The following is an 18,224-nucleotide window of genomic DNA, read 5'->3' as shown; positions in this document are numbered from 1 at the left end:
AACTCTTCACAGGTCATATCACTGGGTAATACAGTGTAGCAGGTGACTGGGAGGTTCTGCTGTGGGAAAGTCAGGGTTTTAAGAAGGTTGAGCCTTACGAGTGCACTGTCTCAACTCAACTCAGCAGGAAAACAAACAAAAAACAAAACACTGGTATCTTCCCAGCAGCAGACCTCCTATAACCTTCAGGGCCCATGTATGTTTACGAATGAGGTTAACAACTAGTAATACTAAATAAACCACAATGTTAACAATAGCATCAAATGCTTATATAGTGCTTATAATTTAGGCCTTATGAGCTTCTGAAATTGTATATATTTATTTTTATTGTAGTATAACATACATGACATAAAATATACCATCTTACTCGTTTTTAAGTGTGTAGTTCAGTGACACTAAGTCCATTCACACTGTTAAGCAGCCATCACCACCATCCAGCTCCAGAATTATTTCCATCTTCCCAAATGAAAACCCTGTATCCATTAAACAACTCCCTACTTCCCCCTTCCCCCAACCCCTAGCAACCACCACTGACTTTCTGTCTCTATGCATTTGATGACTCTAGGTACCTCATATAAGTGAAATCTTAGAAATATTTGTCCTTTTGTATCTGGCTTATTTCACTTCATATAATATCCTCAAAAGTTCAACCATGTTGTAGCATGTGTCAGAATCTCCTTCCTTTTTAAGGCTGAATAATATTCCATTGTATGAGTATGCCACAGTTCACTTATCCATTTATCCTTCCATGGACATTTGGGTTATTTCTGCCATATGTGCTTTCTACATGTTAACTGTTTTAATCCTCACAAGGTCTCGGTAATGCAGATAGCTTTATTATCCCCATTCTGATAAGAAGAATGAAAGCTAGGAGGCTTGGGAGCCAGTGTTCCATTCCAGGCTGAGCAGGTCTGCATTCTCTGCTTTCAACCACTGTCTATCCCACTTTGTCTTTCACGTGATTTAGGAATCTAAATAAAGCACGCACCAGTCAGAGAATCCTTGATACAACACTCTGAGGCCAGGTTTGTGACTTCATTTGTACAGGCTGTGAAAGTTCTAAGGAGTAGTCAGTTTGACAAATGAGCCCCAAAGCAACTGATTTGTAAAGAATCCCATTACTGCAAAATAGTTTTCTAGAAGTGAGATGATGTTCTTTTCTTTTCCAGGGGGTCCTCCTGCTTGGACGATACAGCTTTGAGTATAACTAGTTAGGGTGTGAGAAAGACTTTTCAAATAGTAATAATAAGAGCTCCCATTTGTAGAGCCTGCTGTGTGCTGGTCACTTTACTTACATCATCTCAAGTTCTCACAGTGCTTTGTTAGAGATTACCTTCCCATCACCTGCATATTCCACGTTCTCCCGGTATTCTACACTGCCTGTTCTCTCTCCTCAGAAAAGTGAAGGTGGAACTGTCATGCTGCCTAACATGCACGTTTTCTTTATAGCTTGCTTTTTCCAAATAGTTCTGAATTTTTAACATTTGTCATTTGTATGTCTTTGACATGAAAAGATACCATCTTTATTGTTTGGATATCACTTGTATTCAGTTAAGTAACTTGGCCACAGTTGACACTATTTATAGAACTCTTGCCATGGACTGAATTGTATCCCCTCAAACTTGATATGTTGAAGCCGTCCTGCCCAGTGTATTGGTATTTGGAGATGGAGCCTTTAGGAGATAATTATTAGGTTTGGAAAAGGTCATGAGGGTGGGGCCCTCGTGATGGGATTAGTGCCCTTCTAACAAGAAATACTAGAGCTTGCTCACCCTTCCCTTACTCACAAAAAGTGGAGGTCATGTGACCACATAGTGAGAAGGCAGCTATATGCAACCCAAGGGGAAAGTCTTCACCAGGAGCCAGCCATACTGGCATCTTGATCTCAGACTTTCAGACTCCAGAACTGTGAGAAAGTCCGTTTCTGTTGTTTAGACACCCAGTCTGGCATTTTGTTATGGCAGCATGAACAGACTAATACAACTGTGTAAGTATATAGATGACATTTTCAGTTTATAATAATATAATAATTACAGCTAATATTCACAGATTACTCTGAAACTAGTCCTAAGCTAAACTTACATAACTGATCTTTCTATAGTATACATGTGTATGCATGAATATAATATTATCCTCATTTTATAGAAAAGGAAATTGAAGATCGGGAGGTGGTAAGTTACTTGTACAAGGATACGTAATTAGTAAAAACAAAACAAAACAGAATCTACATCCAAAACTAAGCAGTTTCTAACTCCAGAACCTGTTCTATTAACTACTATAAAATTGGCACAAACTTCACCTCTTCTAAGAAATGTGAAGCACTACACAGAGACCTATACATAACAGTTTTCCTTATACTGAATGTAGATTTCACTTAGAAAGTCTGTCATTAACAAGCAAATCTGTCCAGAGCCAATCCCTACATTACTAAAGTTACTTCATGTAGTTATTCTGATTGGCAGATCTGAGAACTGGAAATGATGCTGCTTCGTTAAAAGAAAAAAAGTCAATTGTATAAAACATTAAGTTTGGAAAGCAGTGCTGGTATGCACGTGTCAGGCTTCTCAGAGCAGAACCATTTCTGAGCCCAGCTTCTCTTTTCACAAAGCAGCAAGAAGTAGATTCATGAACTCTGGGCAAAATTTTGACTTCAGTGGTATTTCTTTTCCTCTAACCCTGATGCCTGTTTCTGGCCACCTTGTTCTTTCTATTTGCTCCCAGTAGGGCAGTCCCGCGCCCTTTTCAGTTATGGTCCAGGGTCCTGAAACTCGACTATTCCTCTCCCCAGACATATGCACAATATCAAATTGGAAAGAATCCAAGAATCTGAGCCCATTTTCATCCTCAACAAGGCCAGCAGGTACAGACAGACAGACGACCCGTGCTTTAGCACACACGTTTCCAAGTGGAGATCTTGTACTGACCGTCGTCTTGTTCCTCACAGAGCTCCAGGACAGCACGCTCTGAGGAGGACCGGGACGGCCTGTGGGATGCCTGGGGCCCGTGGAGCGAGTGCTCACGCACCTGCGGAGGAGGGGCCTCGTACTCACTGAGACGCTGCCTCAGCAGCAGGTAAGTCCCAAACCCGCAGCGGTGGGGGTGGGGGGCTTCCATAAGGCCCCAGGGGAGCAGGTTGGAGGCACACTTTGAGGGTAATGCGGAGCAAGTCCAAATGAAGGAAGGTCCAAAGAATTAAATATGTCCTTCTTCAGCTAGGTACTTATATACGCATATGTGATGAGTGATACAGAATTTATCTCATTCACCAAGCTAATTTTCTTATCTGTTTTCATGTTATAACTAGAAGGAGAATTCATCATTAGAAATGGATCTATATATCACTTACATGTGAAATCTGAAAGAATGGCACAAATGAATTTATTTACAGACTCACAGAGAAAACAAAGTGATGGTTACCATGGGGGAAAGGGCGGGGAGGAATAAATTAGGAGTTTGGGGTTTGCAGTTACTAACTACTATATATAAAATAGATAAACAACAAGGTCCTAATGTATAGCACAGGATATTAAGTATCTTGTGATAGCCTATAATGAAAAAGAATGTGAAAAGGAATATATATGTATAACTGAATCACTATGCTGTACACCAGAAATTAACACATTGTATATCAACTATATTTCAATTTAAAAAATGGATCTAATATCTATAGCTCCATAATATATTTGGCACCATCTTAATAATTACGGTGACAGTAATAGGAAAACTGTTCATGTTAACAGCATATTAAGTTTAGTTGGATTCCGTTGTTACCAAGTAGTTTGCATATGAAAGATAAATTGGTTTAGTTTTTTAAATGTTGTAATGGCCAGAAGTTCCCTAAGGTCATTCAGTTTACTGAAAGGTGAGTTTTGAATAAAAGAAGATTTGGAAAAATAGAAACTGCAGTGGGAATTAGGGCATGAATAGTGGGTGTGATGATGAAGGAGGGAGGTAAGGGTGGCTAACAGTTCCCAAGCTAAAAGGAAAAGGCTTGAGGTGTTAGAATGGAAAGTCTTTACTTAGAATAATAATAATTCAGAACTGCTTCTTGAGCTGTGTGGTCTATGACTAGATTTTTCTCCAAACTATAAAATATAAAGTACTATGATAATATTTTTTAATAAAAGATTTTATTTGATGGTGAAAAGTGTTATATGTGGCAAGAAAGAGGTTTGATCAAAATTACTGTATATTATAAAATGTGAAATAGAAGGAAAAATTATGCATCTGCTGATTCTTCTAGACTTTTCATACACAGCAGAAAGTGGTGAGATGTAGTTTCAGGAAAATGTTAACTTATTCTAAGAAGTATGAGAATTTCTTGAAATTGGGGTCCAAGTCTTACTTTTTTCTGTACCTCCGAGGTCTAAATAGTCTGAGAGGTAATAAGAGCTCAATAGATGGTTCTTCACTGAATCCATTGATAACTAGAGACAATTTTAGTTCCAGACAAGCCCCAGTGGAAATGACATACACTGGGAAACGTAACCAAAGGCATATCATGAAAGATACCAGATCAATTGCAGTATTTAGCCATTCTGGTGTTTTGGTCTACACTGAAGATAAGTCTTGCATCTACTAGAGAGTTTATCTGTCTTCTTTAGAGGCCAGCTTCATGTTAAACCAGATCTGTGAGCTGACGGGACAGAACAGACCTTTCATCCTTACGATTCACCTGTTCTCTTAATCCTGAATATCAAAAACTTGCTAAATCTGCACTACCTGATGCTACGTGGTGGTACTACTGTGAGGTATAACTGATAATAAACATTTATCAGTAAAGCCAAAGGTACAAATTTGGAATGTTCCTATTATGTAGTTTTCCCAAATTAGCATGCTTGAATATTCTTCAGGGATGAGCCAAAACATATCTCACAAAGCTGGTAAGAAATTTATGAGAACTTTCACATTGGCTCACTGATGTGAATGTTACATTGCAAGAATCTTGTACCGAGTGAGAGATTGAGAAGCAACTTTAGGAATAAATTAAAATCACAAGTAAGAGTCTGTCATTTGGCAAATCGTCAAATAGTGATGTTCTATGAAATTCAAAAATACCATACTGTCACCTATAAGTTAAGACTCCAGTTATTAAGATTTTATTAACATGTTATGGAAGATACCAGTTGTCATCTACTTATAATGAACTGAAGAAGTAGAATGTAAATGCCAAAATTATTGAAGTACATAAGATGTGTCTCTATTTGACTTTCAGATATTAAAAAAATACATTCAGTAAACTCATACTGCGGTGAATAGGAAGTGAAAAGTATGGAGAGAGGAATGGACCATCTATTCTTTTGGTGTTTGAAGATGAAAAAAAAAGTCTTCAAACAGATGGCATTTCCAAATCTAGTAAGAACATAAAGAAATAGTAAAAGAACAGACTGGACAGCTGAATTAACCTATATGTTGTTTTTCTCGAGAGAACCAGAATCAGGACAGTTGAGCCTAAACTCTCCTCACAACACAAGCTCTATTAAAGAATGGTGTCAAAGTATTGTTGGGCATAGATAAATAGATTTTTTTAAGAAGGTATACATTGGCCAAAGTAAGTTAGCTGGCCAAGCCCAAAGTCACAGTGGGAGAACAAAACTGTTCTCATGGAAAGGCAGGCAATATAGAGGTGGTAAAGAACAGGGGCTGTTTTTGTAATCTACTAGGGATGACCTTCTGTGACAATTTATCGACAATTAGGTTTAATAAACTTAATGGGTTTTCTTTCGTCTCTCCACTCCAGATTTAGGCATCCAGATTCAATTAAGTAGCTTAATGACTCTTGGGAAAGATCAGAGGTTGAATGTACATGTCCTTAGAAGCCCAGCAGGTAACCAGAGTGTGCTCTGTAGTCTAATGGTCAGCATTCCACTTCAGCCCAAGTAAATCCCATCCACCTGCTGAGTTAACCTGTTAGGCCAATTTTTCCAGCTCTTGTGATACGATCTTGTCACATTTAGGTCTGATATTTTTAAGTTTATCTGATAATAATTATTCTGTTCCCATTATGATGGAGCTGTAAAGGATGCTCAAATAGACAGATTTAAGGGGTAGATGACAGGGGTTCATTTTCTGGGGTTAAGTGTGTTTCCTGATGGATTGGGAGCTTGGAGGAGGCGTGGTTAACCTTCCCAGTAGAGAGCATCATCCCTCAGATGATCTTTTGAAGGTTACAGAAGAAACAGTCAGTGGAGGCAAAGCAGATTGAAAATATGGACAAGCATTAAATATAAACTCCTTCATTCTCAACTGGGAGTGCTTGATGCTGGGGAAACAGCCCTGACCCAGGGAGATACTGAATCTTCCTCAGCTTCTCCCCTGTCTTTTTTCGAGGCGCACAGAAAGTAAGCAGTGCTTGATTTTCCTAATTTCTGATATTGTAGGCTTGATCATTTCCTTTCCATGAAACTTTGATTTGAGCAGTAAAGAAAGGCACTGTGTAAAATTTTTTCTACAACTTTCGCTCATTTCTTTAAGATTCCATTAGGTTTCATTGAATAACTCCATTAATGCTATTGCTGCTAACCTTGTATCACCAAGTGGTTTATAATGTGTGCTTTGACTTATTTTTTTTTAATTAGGAAACAGACTCTACCTACTTGTACTTTATTTTATTACAAGTGAATTAAACAATCTGCTAACTACCCTAAGAAGCTGCTTCTTGTCTCTCCAATTCTCTACCTCTCCCACTAAATACTTTGAAATAATATTTTTAGCAAATGCATTTGTCTGGTTAACCTAGTATTGTGTGTTGTTTAGTGGAAATGATCCTTCTTCAACCTAAGTTATTTAAGCATATTTTTAAAAATTTGATACTAAAGATCTGTCTCTGAGAGCTCTGGGTTTGTCTTTAGCCCAAAAGGAATTCCAGATGCATAGGATTCTTAAGAATAGTGTGTATATCATCACATGTACCACTGTATTAGGGCTGTGCCAAGATCAAGGTCAAAGGTGTAAACTGCAGATCACTTGAAATGGCACTGAGTCAGATAGCTGATACTCTTTAAGTGTGGTGTCAACTTTTGCATTGGTGGCTGAAGATTTAAAGATCTTTTATGATCTTTTTTTTTTTTTTTACTTACTGAAATGCCAAACTAACTAAACACCAGACTAATTAATAATATGGATTAATAGATTAATACTATAGGTTATTTAATATATTGAGTATGACTATTTTGTTAAATCCTAACTGTTTAAATGAAAGACTTATTGACTTCATATATATATCCAAATAACTAAAAAAAGGCTTACCCATAGAGAATGAAAACATTTTTGAAAGTTAATCAATTTTGAACTGAATTTTTGAGTTGAATAAAAATTTGAGTTGAACAAAACTATTAGACGAATAAGAGAGAAAATCATCACATGATAGAGGTGCCTAAAAAAAGTTAAGATTATGATGTTATTGCAAAGGGATGTGACTGCCAGAATGTTGTCAATATAAACCCAGAAAAATTAAAATAAATAGCCCCAGGGAGTCTTATATCACAGGTATGGGGAAGATCATTAAAACTTGTCATTTTTTTTAAGAATTATGCTAAGGGAAAGTAAGCTAACTCCTCTGATTTTTTAATTGCAAACACAATTTTTCTCCCATAAAAATATTGATACTTAACATGAATATAAGTTTTAGTTAGCAAATAATTTCTACACTGTATAATAAATACCAAAAGAAAATTTTTAGTGTTAAGATTTGACTTCTTAAATATTTTTTTCTTTTAAAATCATCTCATCTCTGTCATAACATCCAATATAAGGTTCACAAGACCTGTTTTAACAGGTCTTAAAAGTTTAAGAACTTTCAGCCCAAGTGAGCCCCAAAGCAAGATTTATGTTATTCTTCATCTTATGTTGTATGTTACCAGCCTTGTTTTCCTTGGAAATGTTTGAGGTTTGTTTAAAAGAAAGATACACAAGTTCAGAGTGAGTCTGACTTCTCATGTCATTTATATGAGGTGATCTTTTCATTGAGTGAGAAGGGATCACACATTTGGGGATATACGTTTAAGAGTTTGTGGTTGCCTTCCTTTTACTTTTTGGGTCAAAGCCTAGTCTAAATGTATTACTAGGACTTCTAATATTCTAGCTCATTTATCTTAGAGGGATGTTTTGTTCCAAGATCTGATCTTCTTTCAGGAGGAGAATACACTAAAGCCAATGACTGGAATGTTTGGGGCCAATTTATGGCCTGGTTTGTCCCATAAACCTGTTTGTTGGTCTAAAAGATTGTTGGAAGTGTGTTGAGTGTCCATAACCTTTACTAGCCATTTTGGGGATCTGTAACTCTTGGCTGTCTTTTTCAGTTTATTTAAAAATTCCTTATTTGGTTAGTTCAGTAGCTTTTCTGAAGTTTTTATTTCTCCTCAATTTCTTTTTTTTTTTAAACTACTTTTTGAGGTATCTTTGTACACCTTAAATATATATTATTTTTACATGTCAATTTGATGTTTTGATAAATGTATATACATTGTGAAAAGAGCACCATAATTAATGTATCCACCACTTCTGCATAGTATGTATGTATGTGTGTTTGTGTTGAGATTTAGTCTAAGAGCTATGTTCTTAGCAAATTTCAAGTATACAGTATAGTATTGTTAACTATCATCACCATACTGTACCTTAGATCTCCAGAACTCTTTTATTTTGCATAACTGAAACTTTGTCCCCTTTGACCAATATCTCCTTGTTTCCGCCTCTCCTCTGCACCTGGCAACCGCCATGCTGTCCTCTGCTTCTATGAGTTTCACTATTTTAGATTCCACATATATGCAAGATCATTCAGTGTTTTTCTTGCTGTGTCTGGCTTACTTCATTCAGCATGATGTCCTTCAGTTTCATCCATGTTGTCACAAATGGCAGGATTCCCATCTTTGTTAAGACCAAATAATATTCCATTGTATGTATATACCACATTTTGTTTTTCCATTCATTTGTCAAGGGACCATTAAGTTGTTTTCATATATTAGCTATTATGAAAAATGCTACAATGAACGTTGAGTGCATATATGTCTTTGAGATGCAGATTTCATTTCCTTTGGATACATACCCAGTAGTTAGATCGCTGGATCATACAGCAGTTATTTTTAATTTTTTGAGGTCTCTCCATACTGTTTTTCATAATGCCTTTACCAGTTTACATTCCCATCAACAATGCATAAGTCTCCCTTTCTCTACATCCTCTCCCACTTACCTTTTGTTGTCAACCATTCTAACATATGTAAGGTGATATGTTATTGTGGTTTTGATTTGCATTTCCCTGATGCTTAAGTGATAGTGAACACTTTTTCTTGTACCTTTTGGCAATTTGCATGTCTGTTTTGAGAAATGTCTATTCAGGTTCTCTGGCCATTTTCAATTGGGTTATTTGGGGTTTTCCAATCTTGAGTTATATGAGTTTTTTTTTTAACATATTTTGGAAATTAACCCCTTATCAGACATACAGTTTGGAAGTATTTTCTTCCACTATGCAGTTTCTTCCACTTTTCACTCTGTTGATTGTTTTCCTTGCTGTACAGAAGCTTTTTAGTTTGATGCAACCCTGCTTGTCTAATTTTGCTTTTGTTACCTAAGCTTTTTCCCAATGTTTTCTTCTAGTAGTTTTATACTTTAAGGCCTTATATTTAAGTCTTTTATCTATTTTGAGTTAATTTTTGATTTTTGGTGTGAGATAAGGGTACAGTTTTATTATTCTGCAAGTAGCTTTCCAGTTTTCCTAATGCCATTTATTGAACAGACTGTCCTTTCCCTATTGTGTGTTCTTGGCACCTTGTCAAACATCAGTTGACTATATAAGCACAGGTATATTTCTGGGCTCTTTATTACTTTCTGTTGGTCTATATGTCTATTTTTATCCCAGGACCATACTTTATTGATTACTATAACTTCATAATATAATTTAAAATCAGAATGTATGATGCCTCTAGCTTTGTTTTTCTTGTTCATGATTGCTTTGGCTATTTAGGATCTTGTGGGCTTCCATATCAGTTTTAGGATTTTTTTTCTACTTCTCTGAAAAATGGCATTGGAATTTTGATAGGGATTGCATCAAATCTGCAAATCACGTTGGGTAATAAGAACATTTTAACAATATTAATTCTTCCAATCTATGAATCTCTTTCATTTGTCTTCTTTAATTTCCTTTATATCAATGTTTTATAGTTTACCTTGTGTAAGTCTTTCACCTCATTGGTTAATTTTATTCCTAAGTATTTTATTCTTGTTGCTACTGTGAATGAAATTATTTTCTTAATTTCTTTTCACAGAGTTAGTTGCTAATGTACAGAAATGCCACTAATTTTTATATGTTGCTTTTGTATCCTGTAACTTTATCAAATTCATTTATTAATTCTAAGAGTTTTGTCATTGAGTGTTCATGGTTTTCTACGTTTGTGATCATGTCATGTGCAGATAGCATTTTATTTCTTCCTTTCCAACTTGGATTTCTTTCTTTTTCTAGTCTAAGTGTTCTGGCTAGGATTTCTGGTACTATGTTGAATGATTGGGCATCCTTGCTTTGTATTGGATCTTAGAAAATTTTCAGTTTTTTCCTATTGATTATGAAATTAACTGTAGGCTTTTCATATATTACCTTTGATGTGTTGATATCAGTTCCTCCTATACCTATTTTATTGAGAGCTTTTTTTTAAATCATAAATGGTTGTTGAATTTTGTTAAAGGCTTTTTCTGCATCTTTTGAGGTGATCATGTGGTTTTTATCCTTCATTCTGTTAATGTAGCTTGTCACATTGATTTGCATATCTTGAATCATTCTTGAGTCCCAGGGATAGATTCTATTTGGTTATGGCATATAGTATAATCTTTTTAATATGCTGTTGAATTCAGTTTACTAGGTTTTTATCCAAGGTTTTTGCATCCATATTTATTTTAGAGTATGGGTCTCAAATTTTCTTTTATTGTAGTGTCTTTTTCTGACTCTGGTATCAGAGTGATACTGGTTTTGAGTCTGGAGGACTCCCTCTTTTGTTCTTTGGGAGCATTTAAGAAAATTTGGCATTATTTTTTAAATGTTTGGTAGAATTCACCTATGAAGCCATCTGGTTTTGGACTTTTCTTTGTTGGAAGGTTTCAGATTACTGCTTCAGTCTATTTCTTTGTCATTCGTCTGGACTAGAAAAGGGAGAGCAAACTAAGCCCAAAGGGAGAGCAAACCAAGCCCACAGTTACCAGAGTGAAGAAATAGTAAAGATTAAGGCAGAAGTAAATCAAATAGAGAATAGAAAAACAATAGGAAAAAATCAACTAAACTGAGAGTTGGTTTTTTGAAAAGATAAAATTGACATTTAGCTAGATTGAGGGGGAAAAAAAGAAAATGCAAATAAATAAAATCAGAAATGAAAGAGGAGACATTACAATGGATATCTCAGAAATTAAAAGGGTGATAGGGACTATTATGAACAATTATGTGCCAACAAATAGGATAATCTAAAAAATGGATAAATTCTCAGAAACATGACCTCTAAGACTGACTCTCTTCAATTTTAATTCATTCATTTGATAAATATTTATTCAACATCTACTATGTATTATGCAAGTTGCTAAGTATAATTAAGGGTGTAAAGACCAACAGGCAGGCATTTGCTCTTGGAAATTTATCATAGTATTAAGTTTCTATCACTTATACTGAGTTCCTACTGATTATAGTTGTAAGATATTTTAAGAACTAAGAGAATTCCCTCCAATTCTGTAAATAGATAATACATCAGTAGCAGTGGTTCTTTAACTCCAGCTGTACTTCAGAGTCACTTGGGAAGCTTTATAAAAAATACAAATATCTGGGCTCTACTGACGAGCAATTAAATTAGAATCCCTGGGGTTCGAGCCATGCTATCTATAATTTTGAAAAAGATCTCCTAGTGGCTTTAATGCATATCGAGCCTTAAAACTGCTGCTCTGTTAGGGGGCATGATAGTGAAATGATGAGGTTTGTCTCCAGCTCTCTGGGGATTTAGAGTTTGGGGTAATGAAGAAAAGAAGAAATTTTCTGATAGATTTCCTCATTCAAGTTTTTATGAAAAGATTTAATCTGCAGTGTGGGAGGAAAAATGGACACCAGCACGTCAGGACATTAAAGTGGTGATTGCCCCTGCACTCCTGTAACCTTTCTGTGTGGTTTTCCAGTTGTGTAGTATTACTTAAGATCAGCTTTGCCCAAAGTGGCAAATAAACTGAGCGATTTCTGAAATTTTCTTCTATTCCATTATTAAGACTATAGATATCACCCTTTAAGCCTCTAGGTTGTTAGTGAATAACTCAGCTAATGCCCAGGGACTGGAGTGGTTTATACAAATTCTCTGAAGTCCACTTCCCCTCAGATTCACTGAATTTCTTAACCATAGAGTAAGTAGAATTTAACTTTCCACCTTCAATTCAGCATCTATCACTCTATCTTGACCACTGAGTCCTACCCCAAAGCCAAGGGAGAGGTTGGCCTTGCAGCTCTTTGTGGTTAGCATAGACAATTATGCCAACATAATGATGTTTAATAATGTTACACATAACATCATTATGATTGCACGTAAATATAATGTAACTTAGCATTCTATACTTATTTTTTCCTGCCTCTAGGTAAAGCATCCATTTCCCAGTGTATGAAATTCTTGTATCGCTCTTAATATCTTTGTCCCTTTGATCGCACATAAATATGATGTTACACACATGAATCGCACATAAATACAGTGATTGAGATCCTTTCCAAGTGAGAAATAGTCACCTGTTTGGGAATCTGGCTCTTAAAACGGTGTGTTTCATTTCCTCTGAGGGAACCTTTATCCTATATTGTGGATTATCTCTTCTATTTTTTATCAACTTACTAATTTTGAATCTTGGCCCCACTATTTTCTAGCTGTGTGACACTGGGTTGGATTCTTAGTTTCTCTGGGGTTAATTTGCTCATCTATGATGTCAAATGGGCAGTGGCTGGTGCAGAATAGGTGTCCAATAAATATGTATATTGAAAAAATATATAAGGTGCCCTTGAACTCCAAAATTGAGCACGTGACTCAGAGAGTACCTTCCTTCTCCACACGTGCAATCAAAACCCATTTTGCTGTTAGATAGGAAGAGGGGTAAAGGCTGTTCTTAATATGGATGGTTTTAAAGAAAAACGTGGTGATTCTCCAGGCGGACATCTGGGTAATATGGGCGGATGGAAGAACTTTTGTCCTCAGCCAAAATAATTCTCAAATTCCCAGCCCCAGGGTTGTATGGGGTGAGGTTGTGAGAGTCCTAGCGTTTCATAATATACATTTTCCTCATGGGGAAGATGGAAAAGTTGGACTTGATGTTGGTAAAACACATTTGTTTTTGTTCTCATTCTTTGCCTCTTTTGGCTACTGAGCAAATGTAAGATCATTTGCAAACCTGATGGCATGTGTGTATGTATTATAAAATGCATGTCCTTCCTGCTAGTGGATCTCAAGCCAAAGGCAGCAACCTCCCCGGCCCCCGCCCCTCGCCCTCTTTCTGAGGGAACAAATGCATTGTGGTGACGAATACAACTTGGAATAAATATGTGAAAATAAACAAGTCTGTAGAAAAGAGCCAAAATGTCTTTCCTTTGGTAGCTATTTCATTTCATTTTAAACTTTTCATCTTTGGTTTATGGTAGAAAGATTTTAATTGGGTTTCAGGTTCAAAAATGAGAACAAAAGAGGCCAAAAATTCTTTGTGACCTGAAATTATTATAGCATTCCCTTCTGTTCTACCCTTCCCTCCCTTCCTGTCTCCTTTTCTTCCTTCCTTCCTTCCTTCTTTCTTTCTTTCCTTCCTTCCTTCCATTTTCAGTAAATGCTTGTGGAGTGCTAATAGTATACCAGGCTTTGTTGGGCACTGGGGCTTAGAGACCACACAAATAGACTGCAAAGGGGAAAAGCAAATAAATAAAAATACGAAAGTGAAAAACATCCAGGACTATGTTCTGGCCCCTTGCAACTGCTGGCCACTTTGCTGACTCTGCACCTCTTCTCCTGATGAGCCCATTGCCTACAATGCCTCTCGTTGCCCCTGCCCACACAACCCTCAATGTTATTTAAAGTTGCCTCCAGCAGTGGCCCCTAGTCTCACTTTGCTATATTTAAAAGGCACTATGTCTGCACCACTTTGAATCACTTCTACATAGTCCAGCTGGTGTTATAGCCATTTAGAAGACACTGCCCCCCACTAGACTATCAGCACAATGGGCACAGGTTTTATCTTGCCTTTCTTTCTGTCTTCCTGTTCTGCACAGAGTAGACACCCAGTCGATGTTGGGTGAATTGACTGAATTGACTGTTAGGGCCAGTAGTACTTTGGCAAGCAGGAGTCAGGAGAGAAGGTGGTTTCTTGAATTCCCCTTCCTCCCATCACACTTTTGGGACTCACATGGCCCATACAGGACACCCCTCCTAAGATACCACCTTCCTAGGTTACTTCCTTTCATCAACCTGTCCCTTTGTCTAATTCCTTCCATATTTAGTACCCAGACCACGCCTACTAGTTGTTGACTCTATGTTATACTGATGTGTATTCTGCTCAGACTCAGGTGGATTTTTTTTCCCACTAGATTCTAGCTTTCATAAGATTCGGGGGAGTCCTCATGTTTGTATCTTTCACAGTGCTGGGCTTAGTGCTGGTTCAGATTGGATGCTCAATAAGTGTGTGAAGTGACAGTATATCAGAAAGCATTCTCCCAGAGCTTGTGAACCTGCCCGGGGCTCATCTTCCCCATCAGACTGCATGCTTGTACGTTGTCTCATTAGATTATCTGAGCAGTATGCTCGGAGCAGTTTCTGGCTTCGTTAGAAGCTGGGCATGATCACTGTGGTACCAATGTCATTGTTCTCTCTTTCTTCTGATGACATGAGCACAATCCTCATTTTCAGAGCCCTAGCCCTAGCCCATGTTTGTGAGAACTCGATGCTCTGTTGGGGCAGGCCGGTCTTTGAAGAACTAGCAGAGAGATGTAAAATCATGCTTGTTTGGGGGAAAAAATTGGTACTGATTTTCTAATTTTAAATTTAGAATATACCAAACACTTACGATAGCAAATAAACCAATTTGAAACTCACAGCACACACTTCAAAATTGAGTCTGAAATATCCTCACGTGGGTCCAAATTTGAATGTAACAGTTCTGCAGCCTCTTAACTGTGGCTCAAAAATCTGTACAAGTACAGCAATACTTTCCTTATTTCACTGTGGCGAAAGATCACACAACCATAGAAGATGTCATCTTCTAATGTTTTCCCAAAACCGACGCAATTTCCCTTTGTACTGAATTTGATAAAACGTTAAGTTTTAGCAACTCTCTATATATACATAAATCAGAGTCTACAAGCTGGCATAGCATTCAGAATGTTTTTAGAATGAGAGATTAGTATCGAGCAGAAGTGCTGAATTATAAAATTAAGGTTACAAAAATACGTCACCTCTGCCAAAGAAACACTTGGACTTCGAGGACTCAATTTACGGTGCCATTTTTCAGTGTGAGATTCCGCTACCCCCTCTTCTGTTTAAAATGGCTTTAAAAATGCAGCTTTCAAGCCGACTCTTCTTTGAGTCCCTCATGCCATGTTAGAACCTCAGCAGCTTGAGAAGAGCTGGTGACACCAGGGCTGTGTCTGTTTCCAGCCACCTCACCTACTGATGGATGACGCCTGGCCGCGTGCCCCCTTGTTGTTTGTTGTATTACTACAACAGAAAGCATTTTCAAAAGCTGCATTTATCAAGTTGTCATAATAGTTTGGCTTGCATATCTATCTAGCCAGGAAAAAAAATAAATCTCTCCCTTAGCACTAATCTGTTGGAGCCACATGATACATCACATGCAGAAGAGGCAGTGCAAAACGAATGGGGCTCTTACATGGGATTCAGGGACCTTTCAACTAAATGCTTAAGAGGGGAGAGGTTTTTTTATGTTTGCATTTGTAAGTCCTATGGTACCAAAGACCTCTGTCTCCAAGTTTCAAAAGTACTTTTCCACTGGAGGTTGTGTGTGTTGGGGATGCATTATTCCTAGAATTCTGGTGGTGCTTTCTAAAGAAAGGTGGGAAAAAAACAAACTGGGGTTTGCCAGGAAGAAGGTTAAAGACACCCTTCAATGTTTAAGATCAATATTTCATAGGCAAATGTTACCAGATTAAACATTATTTGTTATGGAGAATCTTTTGTAAGCAAATTTCTTATTTTGAGATTGGTGGTTGTCTGGAAGCACATGGCTGTTGGTGGGGGAGGGGCATGGTTAGAAGGATTCATGTTCAGAGTCAATATACATTCGTTAAATGTTTGTTAAAAATACTTCAAATCTTCATGTTAATAATTTACTTACTAGGGATACATACTAGAACATCTCCAATCATTTAGTTTTCGTATATAATGAATATACAATATAAGCATAGTTATCTGTAGATTCTTTTTTGTTGAGATATAATTGACATATAATAACCTAAGTTTAAGGTGTACAGTGACGATTTGATCCATTCATATATTGCAGTATAATTATCACTTTTTAGCATTAGCTAATGCCTCTATGTGGTAGGAACAATTAAGATCTAGTCTCTCAGCAACTTTGAAGTTTATAATACTATCTCGTTTATAGTCACTGTGCTGTGAGTTAGGCCTCCAGGACTTACCTACTGGTTGCAAGTTCGTATCCTTAAACGTCATCTCCCTAATTCCCCCACCTCCGAGCCCCTGATGACCACCATTCTACTCTTTGCTTTTATGTAGATACTTTCTGAAGAAGGAACAGTACTGAATTGACTTCTCCTTTTGAGACCAAGTGCTACACAAATAAGTTTCCACGTGAACAAAGCTCATCTTAATTCTCCTGAAAGACACTCTAAATTAGAATTAAGTAATAACTGTTTGAAACATGGAGTAAAACCAAGAGCATTAAAGAATGACTTCTTTTAGCACAAAAGAGAGACAGAGAGAGCTAAGGGAAAAATGAAAACTTGGGACTTAGGAGACCCACAGGAGTGGCATGTCTACTAACTCCTTTTCTCCCCCATACAAGGCAACACCACTACTAACCATCTGTGGTGCCCAGGCTCTGGCTCTAGCCCCTAGGTTTTGAGCATCCAGTCTGATCAGTGGATTAGGATAGTGAGCATCTAAGGAGATAGCTTTACACACAGTGTCCAGAGGCTCATATAGCTTCCTTTCTAATGGCTAAGTTCATTGGCATCAAGTGGTTCCTGAAAGAAACTCTAAGGTTAATGTGTCTATGGGATGTGAAAAGCAACCAAACAGTGCATGTCCACTTCACCCTCTTGGGTGGTCTCAGAATTTGTTGTTCCTCTTGAGGTCTTTGTAAAATGCCCCAGAAGTGTACAAGTATTTTATCTGGCTCCTTAGGGATACCCTCCTGCTCTACGTCTCCTGTGAGTCCTGAGATGCTCAGCTGAAAGGAGAGAGGGAGGGAGACAGGGCTCTAGTACTCCATGAAGTCCTGGCTGGGGCTCTCTTTCTGCTTGTCTTGTCCAGTTCATGGTCACCTTAGGAGCCACACTCTAAGGACCTAGAGTCCTTCTGGCTTAAATTGCTGACGTGGTTTTATGTCTGATCTCTTGTAAAGAGTTCTTAGTTTCATTTTGGGTGATTAAAAAAGAGGAGTATGAGCAGATGTACGGTCTTCTTTCAGAATTCTTTGCCCATATGTCCATATTTGAAAAGCAGGAGATGTTGAGAGAAATACAGTAACCTGTTCTTTTTTATTAGTATTCTTTGGCTTTTGGAAATCAGAGGCAAAGCTTCATGAGCCCAGTGTAAGTGCAATTGCCCTTCAAAAGTCTGGCGTTTTAAATACACAGTTACCAGATTTTCTTGAAATGGTTGACTCACACCAAGGATAAAGTCTGGTTATGTCATCAGAAGGATCTGTTTGTTTAGAGAAGGGATGAGAATTTTTAATTTAAATTGATGTATTTGACCAGATTTTTATTCCTGATGAGAGATAAATTGAATATACTCTCCCCTTTTAAAGACTTATATAAGCCGGGGATGGGGGGAGGGTGGGAAGCCAACAAATTGCTAAAGCCTGGAAAGAGGGCTTTTAATTTTCTAGGGAAACTCATCTCTTCTAAGGTTGTTACATTATGGTAATTGAAACTAAGGTAACATCAGGAATTTAAGATTGGAAGAGTTTGGATGGTTTGTTCTGTGTTAATTGGAGACCAATAGAGTATGCTTTAAGCCTATACTAATCTCATTATAAGTGAGTTAAAGTCT

General features: G+C 37.3%; 1 protein-coding gene across 3 annotated transcripts in view; it reads left to right on the top strand.

Moving 5' to 3' along the window:
• The window catches only part of ADAMTSL1 (ADAMTS like 1), an 825,746-nt gene that overhangs the window by 480,103 nt on the left and 327,419 nt on the right, over positions 1 to 18,224 (top strand). For all 3 annotated transcript variants that reach the window (XM_045509897.2, XM_045509896.2, XM_010946030.3), the window contains one exon: positions 2,945 to 3,072. In XM_045509897.2, the coding sequence (XP_045365853.1) occupies positions 2,945 to 3,072 (128 nt within the window). The remainder of the gene's footprint in view (positions 1 to 2,944; positions 3,073 to 18,224) is intronic.

The sequence above is a fragment of the Camelus bactrianus genome, chromosome 4 (genome assembly GCF_048773025.1).
Source record: "Camelus bactrianus isolate YW-2024 breed Bactrian camel chromosome 4, ASM4877302v1, whole genome shotgun sequence".
In the NCBI taxonomy this organism is placed as follows: domain Eukaryota; kingdom Metazoa; phylum Chordata; class Mammalia; order Artiodactyla; family Camelidae; genus Camelus; species Camelus bactrianus.
Note: the sequence above shows the minus strand (reverse complement) of the source record. Positions and strands in the feature narration are given on the sequence as shown.